This window comes from Antrostomus carolinensis, unplaced genomic scaffold, assembly GCF_000700745.2.
Source record: "Antrostomus carolinensis isolate BGI_N321 unplaced genomic scaffold, ASM70074v2 scaffold9604, whole genome shotgun sequence".
NCBI lineage: Eukaryota > Metazoa > Chordata > Aves > Caprimulgiformes > Caprimulgidae > Antrostomus > Antrostomus carolinensis.
In genome coordinates, this window is record NW_010311386.1 from 46,685 (window position 1) to 63,469 (window position 16,785).

Sequence of the window (16,785 nt, forward strand, 5' to 3'; positions counted from 1 at the left end):
GAAAAGAAGAAAGCTGATGGCACTGCTAAGCTTACCCACAAACAGGTCCATACTCCGTTATGAGTTTTGTGTGGTTTTCCCAAAAGCCCTGGATAAAAGAAAAATAAAAAAATATTTTAGAACTGTACTTAACAGAAATTCTATTATACAATGTTGCTAACACTCGCACAAAAGCTTTGAACCTCAACTAGGTGAGCCATGGTATTAACTCATAACCTCACCTTTCTCTCATTGTCCATCTGTGACACTAAAGTCTAGAAATGATGACTGAAAAAAAATCTCAACCCCCAAAAAGACCTGTAAAGCCATGAAGCATGTTTTCATCAGAGTTTTACACTCCAAAATATGTTACCAGTTCATTATTTTATTTTTTTTTTAAACTAGTTTCATGATTGGGATCATATTTTTTTTCTGATGTGTGTGTGGACAGAAAAAACTGACATAAATTAATATCAGCATAAGTAGATTACTCACTACACACAAGAGAAATACAAGGAATGTGGAAAGGTTGTCTTGGTTTTGTTTTAGTTATATTATTTTAAAAAACTCACCAAACCTGCAAAGTTAGAGTTTAGCATGAGGCAGTCACCTGGGACACTGCAGAATAGTAAGCAGATTTATTTTAACAAACTTGTAGTATTTTTATTGTGTTTCATTTTCATAATTGATTAAAATTGGTATCCATTTATATAAGTTAACCTGCCACTATACTAAATTTTTAGTGTCCTAAATTAATTCAAACAGATTAATCTGAAAGGAGGTGTGCAAAATGTATCCCCAAAGGTGAATATTTAAAAAAAAAAATAAAATCTGTTTTAATAGCGCTGAGAATCACATTGCATTGTGGTTGTAACTTGTCTATGGAAAAATAATATATCTGACTGCATTAATCTGCATTTATATTAATTCATGAAAGACTTGTGATCTATCTTCATTCTTCAGAGGAAATTCGCTAACAAAGTAGAATGCTTATGCCTCATATTGAATCTTTCTTATTTTTTATGACATACTGCAGAATATTAGTTAGAACAAGATGAACTATTGTAAATACATTAACCACAGACATAAATAAACAAGACCATGTCATGTGTGTATACTTTGGGAGCATTTTACCACTCTAAGCAAAATAAAATCTGGTAATCAAAAGTAGTTATCCTACTTATCACCCAAATTAAGAAAGGTGCCACCACCTACAGTCATCCTCTTACAGAGCCTTTCAAGTGTTTTTATTCTTAATACAGTTGTGGGTTTGGGATCTGGGGTGGGGGGGAGGGGTTTAATGTTTGGGGGGGGTGAGGGGTTGAGGGGTTTTTTTTAATCCTGGACTTGCAATATGTTTATTCTACAGGACAATATGTCTCTAGGTTAAGGCAAGAACTTAGGTTGTCCTTAAGCTACAAAAAGCTAAAGCACTGGACAGAGTGTAAGAAAACACACTAAAGAATTATGAAAAGGTGGTTTAGATGATTCCCTGAAAAAATATATATGTTCTCACCTGCAAATTACTTTACTACTAAGGTAAACAGAGAAGCCTCATACAGCAGCACACAAAAGCTAAGGTGGACAAAGCCTTTGTGGTACCACAAATACATACAGCTAACTCAAAAAGGCTTTTATCTGCAGACACCGAGGGAGGGGAGGAGGTACATATGCATTCACACCGACCTGCATTTTGCCACAGCGATACTCGAGCAGCAGAAGGATTTCAGCCTGCAACTGTTATGATTTCAGCATTACAAAGGTTGCCTACTGCCTTCCCCTGCTGATGCAAGGGGGAATCTTGGGGCACTATGCTCCAAGCAGCCATCTACGACTGCATAAAGCGGGCTCAGCTCGCCGCTGCTCTCTGACCGCTTTGCCTGGGAGAGCGACTCCAACCTGCCCAAACCAGGCTGGTGGATTTACAGCCACACTGAGGCACCAGCATGACACAGGGCACTGCTCAAGGTTACTGGGCAGAGTGGAACCCGGGGTGCAAACACTACTGTATCACAGTGGCATCATCTGCACGGGGCAGAGGGACTTCCAGTCTTGTGAGACGATGCCAGATCAGGTCTGTCCTCCACTTCACTTTCCTCCTAGCCCAAGCCTTCAGTGAAGACATCCCAAACTACAGCCTGAGCCTTGCCTTCTAAGTTTTGCTTTGGATTGTAAGCACACACATGGGTATTGCACTTGCTGTATCCAGCAGCTGCATTCCAGCCAGCCAGCAGGATATTAACATTTAGAAGAAGCCTAGGCTTTAAATGATTCAGTGAAAAAGCCTTCCAGAAAGCCGGCTTCTTGGAAGCACTGCTCCTGGCTCACTAGAGTAGAGGGGTCAGGCAGAACACATTTCAAATCAGGCCTGTTAACCGATAACTGGTTTTCCACCTCCAGGTCTCCTAAATAATTGCATTGGCTTAAAATTAACCACACTTAGTTTTTCTTCCCTAAAGTGAGAAGTACAAGCCTGCAGGATGGGGGGAGGGAAGGAGTTGAAAAGTATATGGAAAAAATTGTGAGAAAGCATCCTTGGGAATAAAAAAGTGCTTGATCTCTACACTCCAGGACACTCTCTCGTCCTGGACCACTGCACACACATACATAACTGCCTGCCTCTGCTACCCACCCCCACGACCCACTGCTATCCTGGCCCCCTCCCCAGGCACGTAGGGCACCTGCCTGGAGCAGGTCTGTCAGGCTGCCTGGGAAGCACAAGCAAACAGCACATGCAGAGCCCTGCGAGGCTGCAATGGTTGGAGCACTGGCGAGGCAGAGGGAACATATGAGTGCATCCCTTACAACCCAAGGCATATCTTTCAGCTGGAGGAGGCTGAGATCACATGAAGGTACTTGTTTTTCTCCTCAATAGCCATAAGGAAGGCCAATGAACCTGTGATGGTCTCAGTACACAGTGAGGGGATATGCCATGTCCACACAGGTCTGCTAGTTTTGCAGCATCATCCCTGAACACAGCTTCCAGTAGACATGAAAACATCAACCTCTTCCTATGAGTCATATCTGAAGCACAGCAAGTTTCATAAGTGGTTTTGGTAACTTACTTACACTAGCAGAGGTTGATCTGCTCCAAAGCTTATTATTGCAGGTTTGTCCAGGTCTATCATTGCACTTGTACTTAATACCAACAGGATAATTAAGCACCTGCCCACCAGCAGCAATGTTTTACGAGAAAATGGAGGTAGAGACCTCCCTTTGACTCAAGATCACCCAGTGGGAAAACATGAGGAGTGGAAGCAAACTCAGAAATGGTGCCTACTGACATCCACCCAGTGGCTTAAACAGCCATAAGACAGGAACTATAATGAAGCAGTGTGGGGGTTAGGGAGGGGATAATCAGGGGGAAATGGAAACACAGGTATGCTGTTTTTTTAGGAAAACAGAAAGAAACTGAAAATCAAAACTATGCATAGTATTATGAGCTGACACCATGTGCATCAGGAGGAACTGTAGCACATTAAACAGTCACTTGTAACTATGATGTGTAAAAGCATAGTCAGTAATGCTGTTCCAAGTCAGAAAAATCACTTAGCTTTTTCTTTGTTTGGAAGCTGCAGAATATTAATTGTCACCAAGAACAACTTAGTAAAGGGTTGGGGCAGGGGGGACTTGCTGCGTGTGCCCCCTACAGTGAGGTACCAACCTGATGACAGTCCATTATCAAACAAGATAATGCAGGAGTATGAAAAGCTTCTTTCCCTGAAGAAAGCATATTTTACAGCATCTGGTACACCATGGAAACAGCAGCTCAAGTGGGCTGACTGCTGCACACCCAGAAGGCTTCTTTGTTTACATGGCTGGCAGTTGCCTCCCTACAGGGAATTTGCATTCTCCTCTTCCTCTGAGCATGTATCATCAGCTGCATCTGTGGGTAGAACCACTCACAAGGCCAAATCCTGTTCTCAGGGATAAAGGTGCAGCAACCCTTATGGAAGGGAGCTAGATATGGGTCTGCATCACTCGGAGCCAAGTCTGGCCTTTGCCAACCATCTATCTTGAGATACGGAATGCTGAGACTTCAGCCTGAGCAGCACATACATGAAAGGGCTTCAGAAATTACTCCATTGGCTCAAGTATCCCCTTTCCTTTTTTCAATAGATTCTGCAACTGCAAGATGGATCCCTCAGCAATTTCCTCCTTGTTGCATATTCACCTTGCTAGTTCCTTACAGAAAAATCTGCAGCAATGTCATCTTCCCTTCATGCTGAAAATGGCTGTAGGCACTAAGCCAAAGTTTTCAGAAAGAGGCAGTAGTCCTATGGCTTTTTATTTTTGAGGTGTCTAACATGAGGCATATCCAACCTATTCTTAATAGTTGCTCAACACCTGCAGATCTCGTGGCTACAAATCGGGACTTAAGTGACTTTAGGCTCAAGCTTAAAGTGACCCAGACCACATGGAGGATGCTTTGTAAAATTTCAGCTGGCAGCAACTGGAAAACAAATCACGTGGTTTATGAACTTAGCTATAGTCCTTAAGGATCGCTAGATAAAATTATTTGAAGGGGGCCACATAGTTGGAATCCAGCAGATGCATGCTCCTTGACAGTGACTCCAAAAAAATGACTTCCAGAATGCACAAGGGCAGCCTTTGAATTTTGTAGTGTACTGAATGCTACAAAAGCTACTGAGCTGTGTGGAGAGCAATGTGGTGTGGCCATCAAAATCTACTGCAAGTGGGAAATATTACCCATGCAAGAACAGCCAAGGGAAAAGGGCTTCTTTTGTTGCTCCTTTCTGAAAAGCATCACGCATTACCTGATGTCAGTCACTTACCAAAACAGCCTGGACTCAAATCTGTGACAAAATCCCCAAAGACACCACATACCATCACTCCTTGTAGTCAGACATAATGTTCTGTTTCACTATGTTATTAATAACCAAAGCATCACTGTTTGATGCATACCTCATATCAAGAGACAAAAAAAATCTATGAAGTTTTTTATGGTACATAATGACAATGAATGACATTTATGGATCAGATTTTTAATATTCAATGAGCTTCACATGTCTCTTTTTCCTTAGACCACCTGGAAAAAAGCCAACTGCTAATAACCTTGTACTTTTTTTTTTTTTTATATACAAGCTAACATTTAATTAAAGCAATGTTGTATCAGATTGCAGCCCACTTTGAAGGAATGACCCCAGACTGTACATCATCTCCAGTAATAATCCTAGTGAAAACACTAGGATGCCAGCAGACAAGAGGAGGAAAACAGCGTGAACTTCTAACCAGCCTGATTCCGAGCCATGTACATAGTTTGTTTCCTTTGATCGTTACCCTTAATGGCTGTCCTCTGTGTGTAATTTGGTTTAATTTATGTGTATGCCATTTCATATTTTAAAAAACACATATAGCCCTTCCAAATTTATTAAACGCTGCCTTCCTACCCTTAACAGTTATTAAGAGAGGTTAGTGTTATGTAATTAAGTTAATCCTCATCTGTAAAGGCTAATTAACTGAACACTAATTGAATCTGCATATGAAAATTTGGACAATGTGTTCTCATTACGCAATTAGAAAAAAATACATGAACTGAACACGTAACAAATTGTAAATTTGTAAATTTTTCCTTCTACCTTTTCAGGTCTTTAATAAAAACTAAGCAGGCAGGTGTATTTCTGTGCACGGTGCTAGCCCTTGCTGTCTGGAACAAGGACCTGTCATATCAGCATTCAGAGAAACTGGTCCTTCCCTGAAAGATGGTTGTTTTCCCTCTTGCATGAGCTCTCCCTTTCACTCTGCCCTTACCCTATGACCTTCATCACCCTCTTCTTCTCCTGCTGTCCATTACCTGCCCTGGTGAGAGAGGGCAGAGGCTCTTGGGATGGAGTCCTATCACACAGAGGATCAGATGGCATCGAGATATCACCTTAATGGATCATATCAACCAAAAGCAAAATACGATTCAGTCATGCCGATTCACCACCCCAAAGCCTGCATGCAGCCAGCTAGAAGCCACCTGGGCACTACCCTTTTGCTCCTAAATATCATTTCACAGTCCTAAGGAGAAACCAGCCTCATCTCACTTTCCTCTGCCTGGGTGTGCCTGCGTTACAAAAGCAAGACATGTTTTGGACCCTTTTCAGCCTTTGCTTGAGATATTTATAGTTTAAAACAGTCAGGTTTCCAAGAGGGAATTAAGAAAAGCACACCATCCTTTCTGGTATTTGCTGTTTCTCCCCATTAACCAGGTTAATGGCTGATTCTAATAGGCTGGTAACTGAAGAGTCGGCAGGAGGGACGGGAAGCCAAGCAAGTAAATACACAATTGCAAGCCTGACCTCAATAGTATGCAAAATTTCCCAGTGCATGGAACACACACAGTCCTCAGATTTTCTCAAACTCCACCATATGTTTTTAATATTTGAGTCATAAGCACCAGCACTGCCTAAGTGGCACAGCTGGACAAATGAACTATGGTCACTTAACAGTCCCTCATGTACCACTTCTGGCCCACTGGTAACAACCTGACACCCCTGCTTCACAGCAAATACCTAAAGGAAAGAGGACTAGAGGAATGGGAAATGGAATACACCTTGTGTTATCTTTCTTTGGGAAGATAATACCTTTTCTAGGTGAGGGAACAGTGGAAGATGTACACAGACTTCGGTAATGCATTTGGTCTGGTGGCAGGCACAGTCATCACACCCAAAAGGATGAAGATCAGGGTAAAAACTGAGAGACAGGAAACATCCAAGCTGTGGGGAAATGACCATGGACTGAGTTGAAAGAAAAAGTATAGACATGAAAAGAGGAAACCCATAGATTTCTCAAGAGTCAGTCTTGGGACAAAACTTTTCAATGTTTTGAGGACTGACTTTGGCATGAAAAGGAGACAAACTTTAGTGAAGTATGTTCATGGTTCTGAGTCAAAAGACAGATTCTTTCTTCAACAGGCAGAGAGACTGAGATTGTCGTGCCAGAAAAATTGGATGACCTAAAGAATCTGAACAACTGTAACAGAGAATCTTTAGTGGAAAGCAAAGCTTCACTCCATTAGAGGTACTATGTTAACTCAAGAATTTCTGCAGTAGATTATTGTTTGAAAATTACAAAGAAGGGAAAAACCTGGATGGACACATCAACCACAGGATAACGATGGACAATAATCACATTGGAAAACGTAGAATATCTGGGATATGCTTTCTCTGGCATGTTGCATGCAAATCTGATGAGCAGTGTTCAAAAGGAATGAATTAAAAATGGAATGAGTGGAGAAAAGGGTTACAAGGATCCTCAGGGAACAGAAGGCCTGTCTTACAAGTAGTAATTAGGAGAGTTCATTTTAGCAAACCAAAGGTTCATTTTAGCAGACCAAAGGAAGGAAACATACTTGCTGTCTATAAATGTACTGGGAGTAATCATCAGGGAGGGAAAAATATCTATTTAATGTAAAGGTCTATATTACTAAAAGATCAAATGAGTATAAGCTGGTCATGGATAAATGTTGCTAGAAATTAGATGAAAGTCACTGCCTACCAAAGTAGTAAGATTTTATAGAACAGCCTCCCAGTCAAAATAGCAGGGGCAAGAACCTCAAGGAAGATTTTGAGGCACAGGAAATGATAAGATGTGGATACCTAGAAAAAATGGAGCCTGGGATGAATAGCCCCGCCCATCTATGCCAGCCCCTCAAGGTCATACACAACTGCATCCAGAGTAAGAAAGACTTTTCTAGTGGAAAAGATGTACTGCACTTTCACATATACACACTGCATTCACACTTTTGGTTGATTCACATTGATTCACCTTAACTTTCCAAAGCATTCCCACATAGATATGGCCTCAGACATTAATTTAGCATACTGCAATGACATTTTCACTTTCTTTTTGTCTTTCTACTTTCAATCTCATTTCATTTTATGAACTTCAACTCCACAACATCTCTGGGATGGTAAGAGCCCATCTGTCACAGGTAGGGAGCTGGAAATACAAAAGATTAAGTAATTTGCCAAATACCACACAAGAAGTCAATGGTAGAGCCAGAGACAAGTTGCAGGTTTCTCAATCCTCCTTCTTGGTATCTAACAAAACCATTCCTTCTCTGCCACAGAAACACAGACAGCATATGAGATAGGAATATCAACAAATTCAATCTCTTTCTGAGCTTTCAGGCATATCACATGCCTGAGGCTTTGGAGAAAGGCAAGAAGAAAACAATCTTACACACACAGTTAACTCTAAAATGCTTTAAATAGAAGGAGGTTTCTTCCTCACCAAACTGTTAGCTTAAGATTCAATTATTCTTATCATAATATGCATAGCTACAAATATAATTAGTCATAAAATTATCCAGACCCTCAAATTATTCCCACTGCTGTATTCGATGCCCTGATTCTTGCAATGATGAATTCTCCAGACTGATTACACTGGCTAAAATATTTCTTTTTATCTATTTGGAAGTTGCCTGCCATTAGCTTAGACCTTGTTTATATCTTCTGCAAGGCTATAATTGCAACCTTACTATTTTTATTAAGACTATTATCTAGATAACATTTAAACCTGCTAGACCCTTATTTTACTTAATAGTAAATGTCAGAGAAGACACCTATTCAGGCTTCTAGGAACCTTTATAAAAAACAGAAAACATGTCATTATGAAGACATGTACAAAGAGAAATACCATTTGTGCAATGTGTGTTCGTGAAAGGCTCCATATGAAGTCTTACAGACTCACTGCAATTTCTGATCCTGTGATAAATATATATTTATAAGTCAAAAAAACAAGAGAAAAGAATGATGGAATTTTTTTTACTAGAGCATGTAATTTCCAGTGAATCTCTTCTAAGTTGTCTTCTTTCCAAACCAAGTGTAATACATTCCTACATAATCTCTTGTTGTATATAATTCCACCGGATTGCTAACCACTTTTGTTCCCTTTCTTAACATTACTACTTCCATCCTACAGGAAAACAGAGAATTACAGTGCTCTCTATAGGAGGGAATTCATTGTGCAAGAGAAGACCATTGCAATGTGTATTTTCACTGTGCGCTCAATGTCCCTCAGATGGGTTAGAATAAGCATTCACCACATTTTATAATAGTGAATGAATTTTATTAGTTTTCTTTGCTGGCCTCCCTTAAAGGAAGCAAAGCAGTAATTGTATCATTTAAAGAAATGGAAACAAGTTCTTGCAGGACAGACAGACATGCTAGCTAAATCTAAGGAAAACAAACATCATTAGTACTCTGACAACACAGCACTGTTTTAGGGGTCAAGAAACTAGTATTTGGAGAAGTGAAAGTTGACTTCTTTCCCAAGAAAGGGAGTCAGGGACTTTTTTTTCTCCAAAGAGTTTCTCAGTTTCTAAAGAGTGTCCTCCTCCTTCTCAGATCCATCAACAGTAGATTCCTTCAGATCATGAAAATGTAATTCTTCAGGATAAAAGCTATTAACAAATCCCATTGTGAAATAGCCTCTCTTAGGTGCCAAAGAATTTAAACAGACTTTGAAATAAGTACTGGAAAAATTACAAGTCCACAAGCAAATCTTGCATCTTCACCTACAGAATTAGGATGAGTGTTTAAGCTTTCTTTTCTGATGGAAAGTCTGGGCTATCTCATATTGCTTTAAGTCAGCAGTGCCTAAGTGGATACTATTTAGACAGGTGGGTTTGAAGAAAACCTCAACTTTAGGAAGCATTCAGTGGGTGATAATATCTTGGCCTCCTCAGAGATATTTTCCTTGTATGGTGCTAGGGGTCTCTACCATTGCTTATGAACTGATTATAAAATCAATATCACTTAATTATCTGAAACCACCAAGTCTGAAACTATGAAACGTGTCTGAAAGGACTAAAAGATTATCACAAGCTCTATCTGTTTTCAGCTCCCAAATTTTTATCTTTTATCATTATTACACATAAAACACAGAACAGCACGCAAATCAAAGCACGAGGCTGCGCACAGAGCACTCCGTCACAGGAAGAGAGCTGGAAAGAGCATTATATGTGATACATATTAATCACACCACTTAATGCAATACTGAAAGATACTAGGACTATTTCTGTATTATAACATAGCTGGACAAGCCCAGCTTCCTCTTGTCTAATTCCCACCTTGTATGGATGCAGGCTCTCAAGCATGAAAGGAGAAAAATGTCCCTATAGATTGTACTGGTCTCTGATATAGAACAGAGCATGCTACTATCTGTAGCATGGACAGGCCAGGCATAGGCATGACAAGTCCCTTTTTACTACCATCTATCACATGGCACCTCTGTAAAAGCCACAAGGTTAAGGGCAGACAAGTCGGCTCGACACACGCAAGCCTTGAGGCGAGTTCATACATTCAGCAGGGCAAAGGGGGCACATGGCTGGTGAGTTACAAGTATCTTCATCCTAGCTATGTGAACAAACACTCGGTGTTTTTCACCCTGCTCCAACAGTCCACCAGGTAGGACAGACTGACTCTAAACCACTATAAGCAGAAATGTGTTGTAAGACCCTGTGCAGAACAGAATAGTTTTATCCCTTCACAGTAGACTGTAGCTGCAGTCTACACAGCCACATGGGTAGGACAGACTGACTCTAAACCACTATAAACAGAAATGTGTTGTAAGACCCCATGCAGAACAGAATAGTTTTATCCCTTCACGGTAGACTGTAGCTGCAGTCTACACAGCCACATCACACCAGGCAGTTGACCCTTTACCTAACTTAAATTAATTATTCCAACAAAATCCCCTTGTTTTCATAAGGTAAGTTACTCTTCATCTTCTGTCCTGAAGCCAAACACTGTTTAAGACCAAAGTCACCCATGTGGTAGCTGGCAGGATCCAAGCACAGAAAACAGACACTCTAGAAAGCCATATCAGGCCTTCCTGGAACAAGGGATTAGGAAGAGACATAAACACGCAGTGCAAAACCCTGCATGGGCTGGAGATGGGATTGTGGAGAGATGTAGGAGCTGACATAGCACAAGAAAACTCTACAGGAGGTTGCTGTGGAGTGAGAATTTGGGACAGCTCTAGGGATCAGCAAGGCTACTGGCCAGCACCTAGAGTGAGCACAGGAGCTGCCAAGCAGAAGCACAGTCACAGCTTCAACTGTGACAATTTCATAGACAGAAAGGCTTCATTTCGGAGGTGGGAATTAAATGGTTCATATCAGCTATCCATTTCTGTTTCTAGATCACCACTCAAGGCTGGATTCTGCAACAGCAGAATCAGAAAAAGGACCTTGTCAATCCATCTGGGCTTTTTTTTGTTTTTTTAATGAATGATGCTACACACCTGCAAATACCAGATACTTTCCAGAGGAACTGATGCATTTAGCTGCCCTTTCATAACTGCATTCATCTGTACCCAGAAAAGGAGAGAGCGTCTTGGCACCCTCATCAGTACAATGGCTGCACAGAACTAGATGCTTTGGCACAAGGCATGAAGTCAAGAGCAGCCAGGGCTCCTCCCTGTCACTGTGAATTAACCACATTCCTAGGGGATTGTGCCACTGGCAGAAAGTAACTACTGCCTGGGACAGAAAACAACTCTTCCATCACACCCTCCCCATAAAACAACAACCTGGAGGATCTGCAGAGGAAAACAATAGCAGGGGACAACGACACAATCAGCCTCCTTACAAAGGCATCTCAAATAGAAAACTGTCAGTATTTGCACTTATGTATATGGTGCCACAGTGCCACCACCTACAGAGTTGAGAGTTTACCATCTTTGGAAGAAGGGGCAGGCAACTCAAGAAGAGTAAAGGGATCTCGTTAGGTCATGCAGAGAGAAAATTAGAAAGGTAAAAGCCCAGCCAGAACTCAATCTGGCCACTATCATAAAGGGTAACAAAAATGTTTTTACAAATACAATAACAACAAAAAGAGAGCCAAGTAGAATCTTCATTCTTTATTCAACCTGGGGGACACACACACACACACACACACACATTGTCACCAAGCATAAGGAAAAGGCTGAGGTACTTAATGCCTTCTTTGCTTCAGTCTTTAATAGTCAGACCAGTTATCTTCAGGGTATACAGCCCCCTGAGCTGGAAGACAGGGATAGAGAGCTGAATAAAACCCCCATCATCCAGGAGGAAGCAGTTAGTGACCTGCTACACCACCTGAACATTCACAAATCTGTGGAACTAGATGGAATCCACCCGAGAGGGAGCTGGCGGAGGAGCTTGCCAAGACACTCTCCACCATTTATCAGCAGTCCTGGTTAACAGGGGAGGTTCCAGACAACTGGAGGCTTTCCAATGTCATGCCCATGTATAAAGAAGGGCCAGAAGGAGGATCCAGGGAACTACAGGCTTGTCAGTCTGACCTTGGTACTGAGGACAATCATGGAACAGTTCATCTTGAGGTGCTCACATGGCATGTGCAGGACAACCTGGGGATCAGGCCCAGCCAGCATGGGTACATGAAAGGCAGATCCTGCTTGACCAATCTGATCTCCTTTTATGACCAGGTGACCTGCCTAGCGGATGAGGGTAAGGCTTTGGATGTTGTGATCACTGGAGAACATGGCATCCACTCATGCCCTGGGAAGTAAAGGGACATCCCACCATATCACTGGCGATAGTACAGGGCACCTTATAAAAGCCATGGAGAAGCTACTGCCCATGTAATATCTGGCAGCATCCTATACTCTACTGGCTGATTTCTAAACCCAGCCTTTGCACAACAGGTACATCAGGAAATAGTGGCAGGAGCACAAGGTGTATGGACTGCTGATCCACTGCCAGGTCCCTGAGGGCATTCATAGACACAGGACAGTTTAGGGGCTGCTTAAACTTCAGGGATGAAACTAGGGGTTTTTGACCACTCTAAAAACTTGGCCTCTCCATCATATATTTGGGTCAACACTTCTTTTTAACTCAAGATCAAAATTACAGGGTTGATATAAAAGCAACATCCAGATGAAGAGCATATATATATCTATTCCTCCAACTCATCTGCTAAAATTTCAAGTTAAAACTGTTATATGTACACACACCCCTACTGGTATGTAAGAAAAATATTTATTCATAACAACCCCAGGTTATTTACGTGACAATGCAGGATGCACAAGAGAATCAGGTCTTCCAAAATACAGACAAATATCTCAGCTCTTGTGGAACAGGTCATTTCTAGAGGATGCTGGATTAAATTCAATTAAAACAACAGCTTTGAAGCGCTGTCTTTAGAGCAGAGTTCCCCTCTCCCACAGATCCTTAACACAGTAGCTGGACATTTAGTTTTGTTACATGCCAAAAATCTTTGTGCCCTGTAAAGAAAGATGTAGGAGAAGGAACGTTAACGGCCACTTTTTACAGTTTGCAGTTGTCAGAGGAGGTGGGAGAAAGTAAACCACATAGAAAACAATTGCCAATTTGTGGTCTTGACCATTTAAAAATGGATCCCAAAATAGTCTGCTAAATTGTTTCACCCAGAGCAAAATTACCCATGAATACATATGCATGCACACAAAAACAGCATCTCTTGACGCAGTGCTGATGGTGACTGCAGCAAGGAAGAAGCGTTATTGCATTCCACATTGTGAAAAGACCACAATGCAGTAATTATTCTGAAAGGTTTTCACAAAGCGCAATTATTAAGCTAACATTATCCCATTATTGTTTGTTGCTATGGGGATAATATAATCAATATATTTTCTGGATTGATTTTTTTAATACTACTAGCATATTGCACAATATAGCAAGATTTAACTCAATGCATTAACTGATTTTAGTTTATGATTGGCAAAGTCTCGAGGCAATAGATTGCAATCCATCTCACGCTTATTATTCTATCAAGACACTTAATGTCTAAATCTCTGCTGTAAAAGCAAGTTTTCCTTGTTGAAACTGAGAAAAAAGGATAATAAATTTCTCTGAAGAGAGGCAATCTTTTAAGCATGAATCTAACACTTATTCTTATTTTTCCTTAGCCAAACAAAAATTACCAGATTGACTCCAGAAGTAGTAGAAAAGCAAGTTCTGTTTGAACTCTCAACTTAAGATGCTTTATTTATTCCAATGGGGATGTTTTGAGGCATTCTCCTCCTCCAGGTAGTATAAACTTATCCTGCAGCAACAGGAGGCTCTGAGAAGGTGGCAGCAATTGCAGCACTGTGCCAGAGCCCCTTGGATGCAAATGCAGTTTGCAGCCTTGCCACCATCTCTTTCTGCACAAGCTTGGCGGAGTCACTCACTCCCTGCTCCCATGCTCAGTGAAAACAGCAGGCCCTCAGCCATTGGTCTCAATGGGTGGTGAAGCAAAAGTGTTATAGCCACAGCCCTTAGTTTCCTTGCCCATAAAACTACAAGAATGCTTCCTTTCTTCCAGGTCTTCCCTTGCAAATGATAAGCTTTTAGCAAATCAAGTGACTGTTCCTGTGTTAGGACAGCGCTAAGTCTGCACAAACCTGAGTCTCAGATCTTTGCAAGACAGTAATATAACATATTAAGAGGCTTCAATTCTGACACTTTTGTTTCAGCCTGGTACCTCTCTTAGGGAGAGATGGGCTCATCACTGTTCAATGTCTCAAAGCCTTTTAATATACGTTTGCCATAATTGTCCATGAGAGGATTTTAACATGTTTTCCCCTCTCATATGGCCATACTGTGGTAAATTGCCTTCGCCTCGGTCCCAGAGGTGACCATATTTTGCCAGAATGGTTTATGCTCAGGCAAAAAATTTACAAGTGCAGCATGCTAGACTTTGCTTATCTAAATAAAAGAAGTTATAGCAATGTTTGAAAGTAACAACACCTGTTAACTCCTGTGAGCATCATATGGTTACACTTTTAGGTGCCACAGTGTGGCTTTAGCTGCCTTGGGTTAGACATGGGTATATAAGCATTTTGGCCATAGAGTATACAACTGCTTGCATAAAAAGTGAATTTATTAATCATAGTAATCACAGTAATTCCACTTTCTCCCTACCCTAAAGGCACCAGATTGGGTGGTCTTGTTCCTCTACCTGAAGTGGGCTTGTGCCCAGTAATGTAACTTTTGGACTGGCTGGAGGGAATCCATCAGGAATGATCATTCACAGACTAAATATGTTGCCTATGCAACACATCTGGCTCTTCTGGCCCAGGGGATAAGTAATAGAGTTAGGAATGCACGTTCACGACCCACCCCCCCATAAGACTGCTGTGCTGCCACTAACCCAAGCAGAGCTAGGGCTGGTTTGTAAGCTTCCTTGCTCTGCATGGCACAGATCATTTTCTTCCATCACATTTCTCAATTATGCCACTTTTATCAAAATGGCTCTGAATTGCTATGTGGACATATGCCACAGTGGGTAAGATAAGCACGTGTGAAGGGTTGCTTGCCTTCCCATTCTGTTTACCTTTATGTTATTTCAGAAAGCACTTTTCTGCTGGACAAGCCTTAGACAAGTAGATACAATATTAATTCAAACAGGCTACTATCATATGTGCAGCCTTAAAGGACACCATCTGCTAGTTCATCAGTACAGTAAAGCATTGCTTAATGCACATCACCATTTCAAGTATGAAGAAAAACATCATCTGTTTCAAGTTGCGGACTGCATTGCTACCCACCACAATGCCTTATCATGCAACAGCCCAGAAACACTGCAAAAATACAAACTCATTTATCTGTGGTCAGTTAGGGGATATCAGTTTGGTAACAAGAATGATACAATTGCATCCCTAAGAAATTGGTCTCAATAGCAGACAGACAGCACCTCTGGTAAGTTGGTTGCAGGCTCGATTTTACTTACTTAATTTCAGTGCTAGAGGACTAAGACACTACTTTGAAAAGTAATCAGTATCCTGCTGCAAAGTTTGAGACTAATCACACTTAGTTACATTCCATAATTGCTGTGTATCTTCTTCTAGCCAAAGATTAGGATTTTTTTTTTTTAAATTAATAAAGTCTCAAAGGTACCCATAAAAAGAAAAAAAAAAAAAAAAATCATTACTTCACAACAGAGATTGAACTGTGCTGCTGGAGGTTGGGCTCACACGTAGCAGAGAGTTGTGCAGCGGTGAGAGGCATGACACAAAGGCGTCCATCAAGAAGAATCCTGCCCCTGCACAGTAGGGCTTCTCCTGGAGCTCAGTTTTGCTGGCCTGGCTCTTACTGGCCAGTACATTGACCTAGGCTGCTACAGGAAGATCCTGGGGTCTTACAACCTCCCCTTGATAACTTTTCCTCACATATACAACGCAGCCTCAGGGGGAACAAAGAAAGGACAATCCTCACATAGCTCACACCACTGTGCAAAAGGCTCTCACAAGCCTTCTCTCTCTGCTAAATATAATTTAACCTGAAGCATTTTGCCTGTAATTATGAAAAAAGGTGGATTCGAGACAGAAGGCTGGAGGGGAAGCCGGCATCATGCATTGCAGAGCTCCCTTTGCCGGCTCCTCAGCAGCGCTGTGCTCCAGGAGACGGGAGCTGTTCAAATGTTTTGACAGAACATGCCGATTCCTCGGGAATGTTTTTATTCTAGTCCAAGTGCCAATTCTGCACAGATTTCCAGTGGAAAGCAGGCAGACAGTCTGGGCTCTATTGAAATAAAACTACTTCACACAGAAAGAAGAAAAAGTTGAATTTTCAGACTTTTTTTTTTTTTTTACTCAATTCATGATTGTATTTGTTTTAGTCAGTCTGTTGAATTGCTTTTAATTTTAACTGGAAATGCCATTTGCCAGCAGGCTCTAAAAACAGGCCAGAAGGCACCAAAACACTGTAGAAAATGAAGTTCAAGCAAAAGACATCAGAGGACTTTTGAGACACAGGTTTGCAAGTAAACAGCACACAGAGATACACAGGGAACCCACCCCCCCCCCCCACCAAAAAAAAACCCCCTTCAC

At 41.3% G+C, this 16,785-nt stretch overlaps 1 protein-coding gene across 1 annotated transcript in view; it reads right to left on the bottom strand.

Annotated features, from left to right (window-relative positions):
* Positions 1-16,785, bottom strand: part of LOC114818514 (thromboxane-A synthase-like) — a gene marked incomplete at both ends in the record, with an annotated part of 49,034 nt that overhangs the window by 22,787 nt on the left and 9,462 nt on the right. Inside the window, one exon of the mRNA XM_029084678.1 lies at positions 36-88. Coding sequence (XP_028940511.1) covers positions 36-88 — 53 coding nt within the window. The remainder of the gene's footprint in view (positions 1-35; positions 89-16,785) is intronic.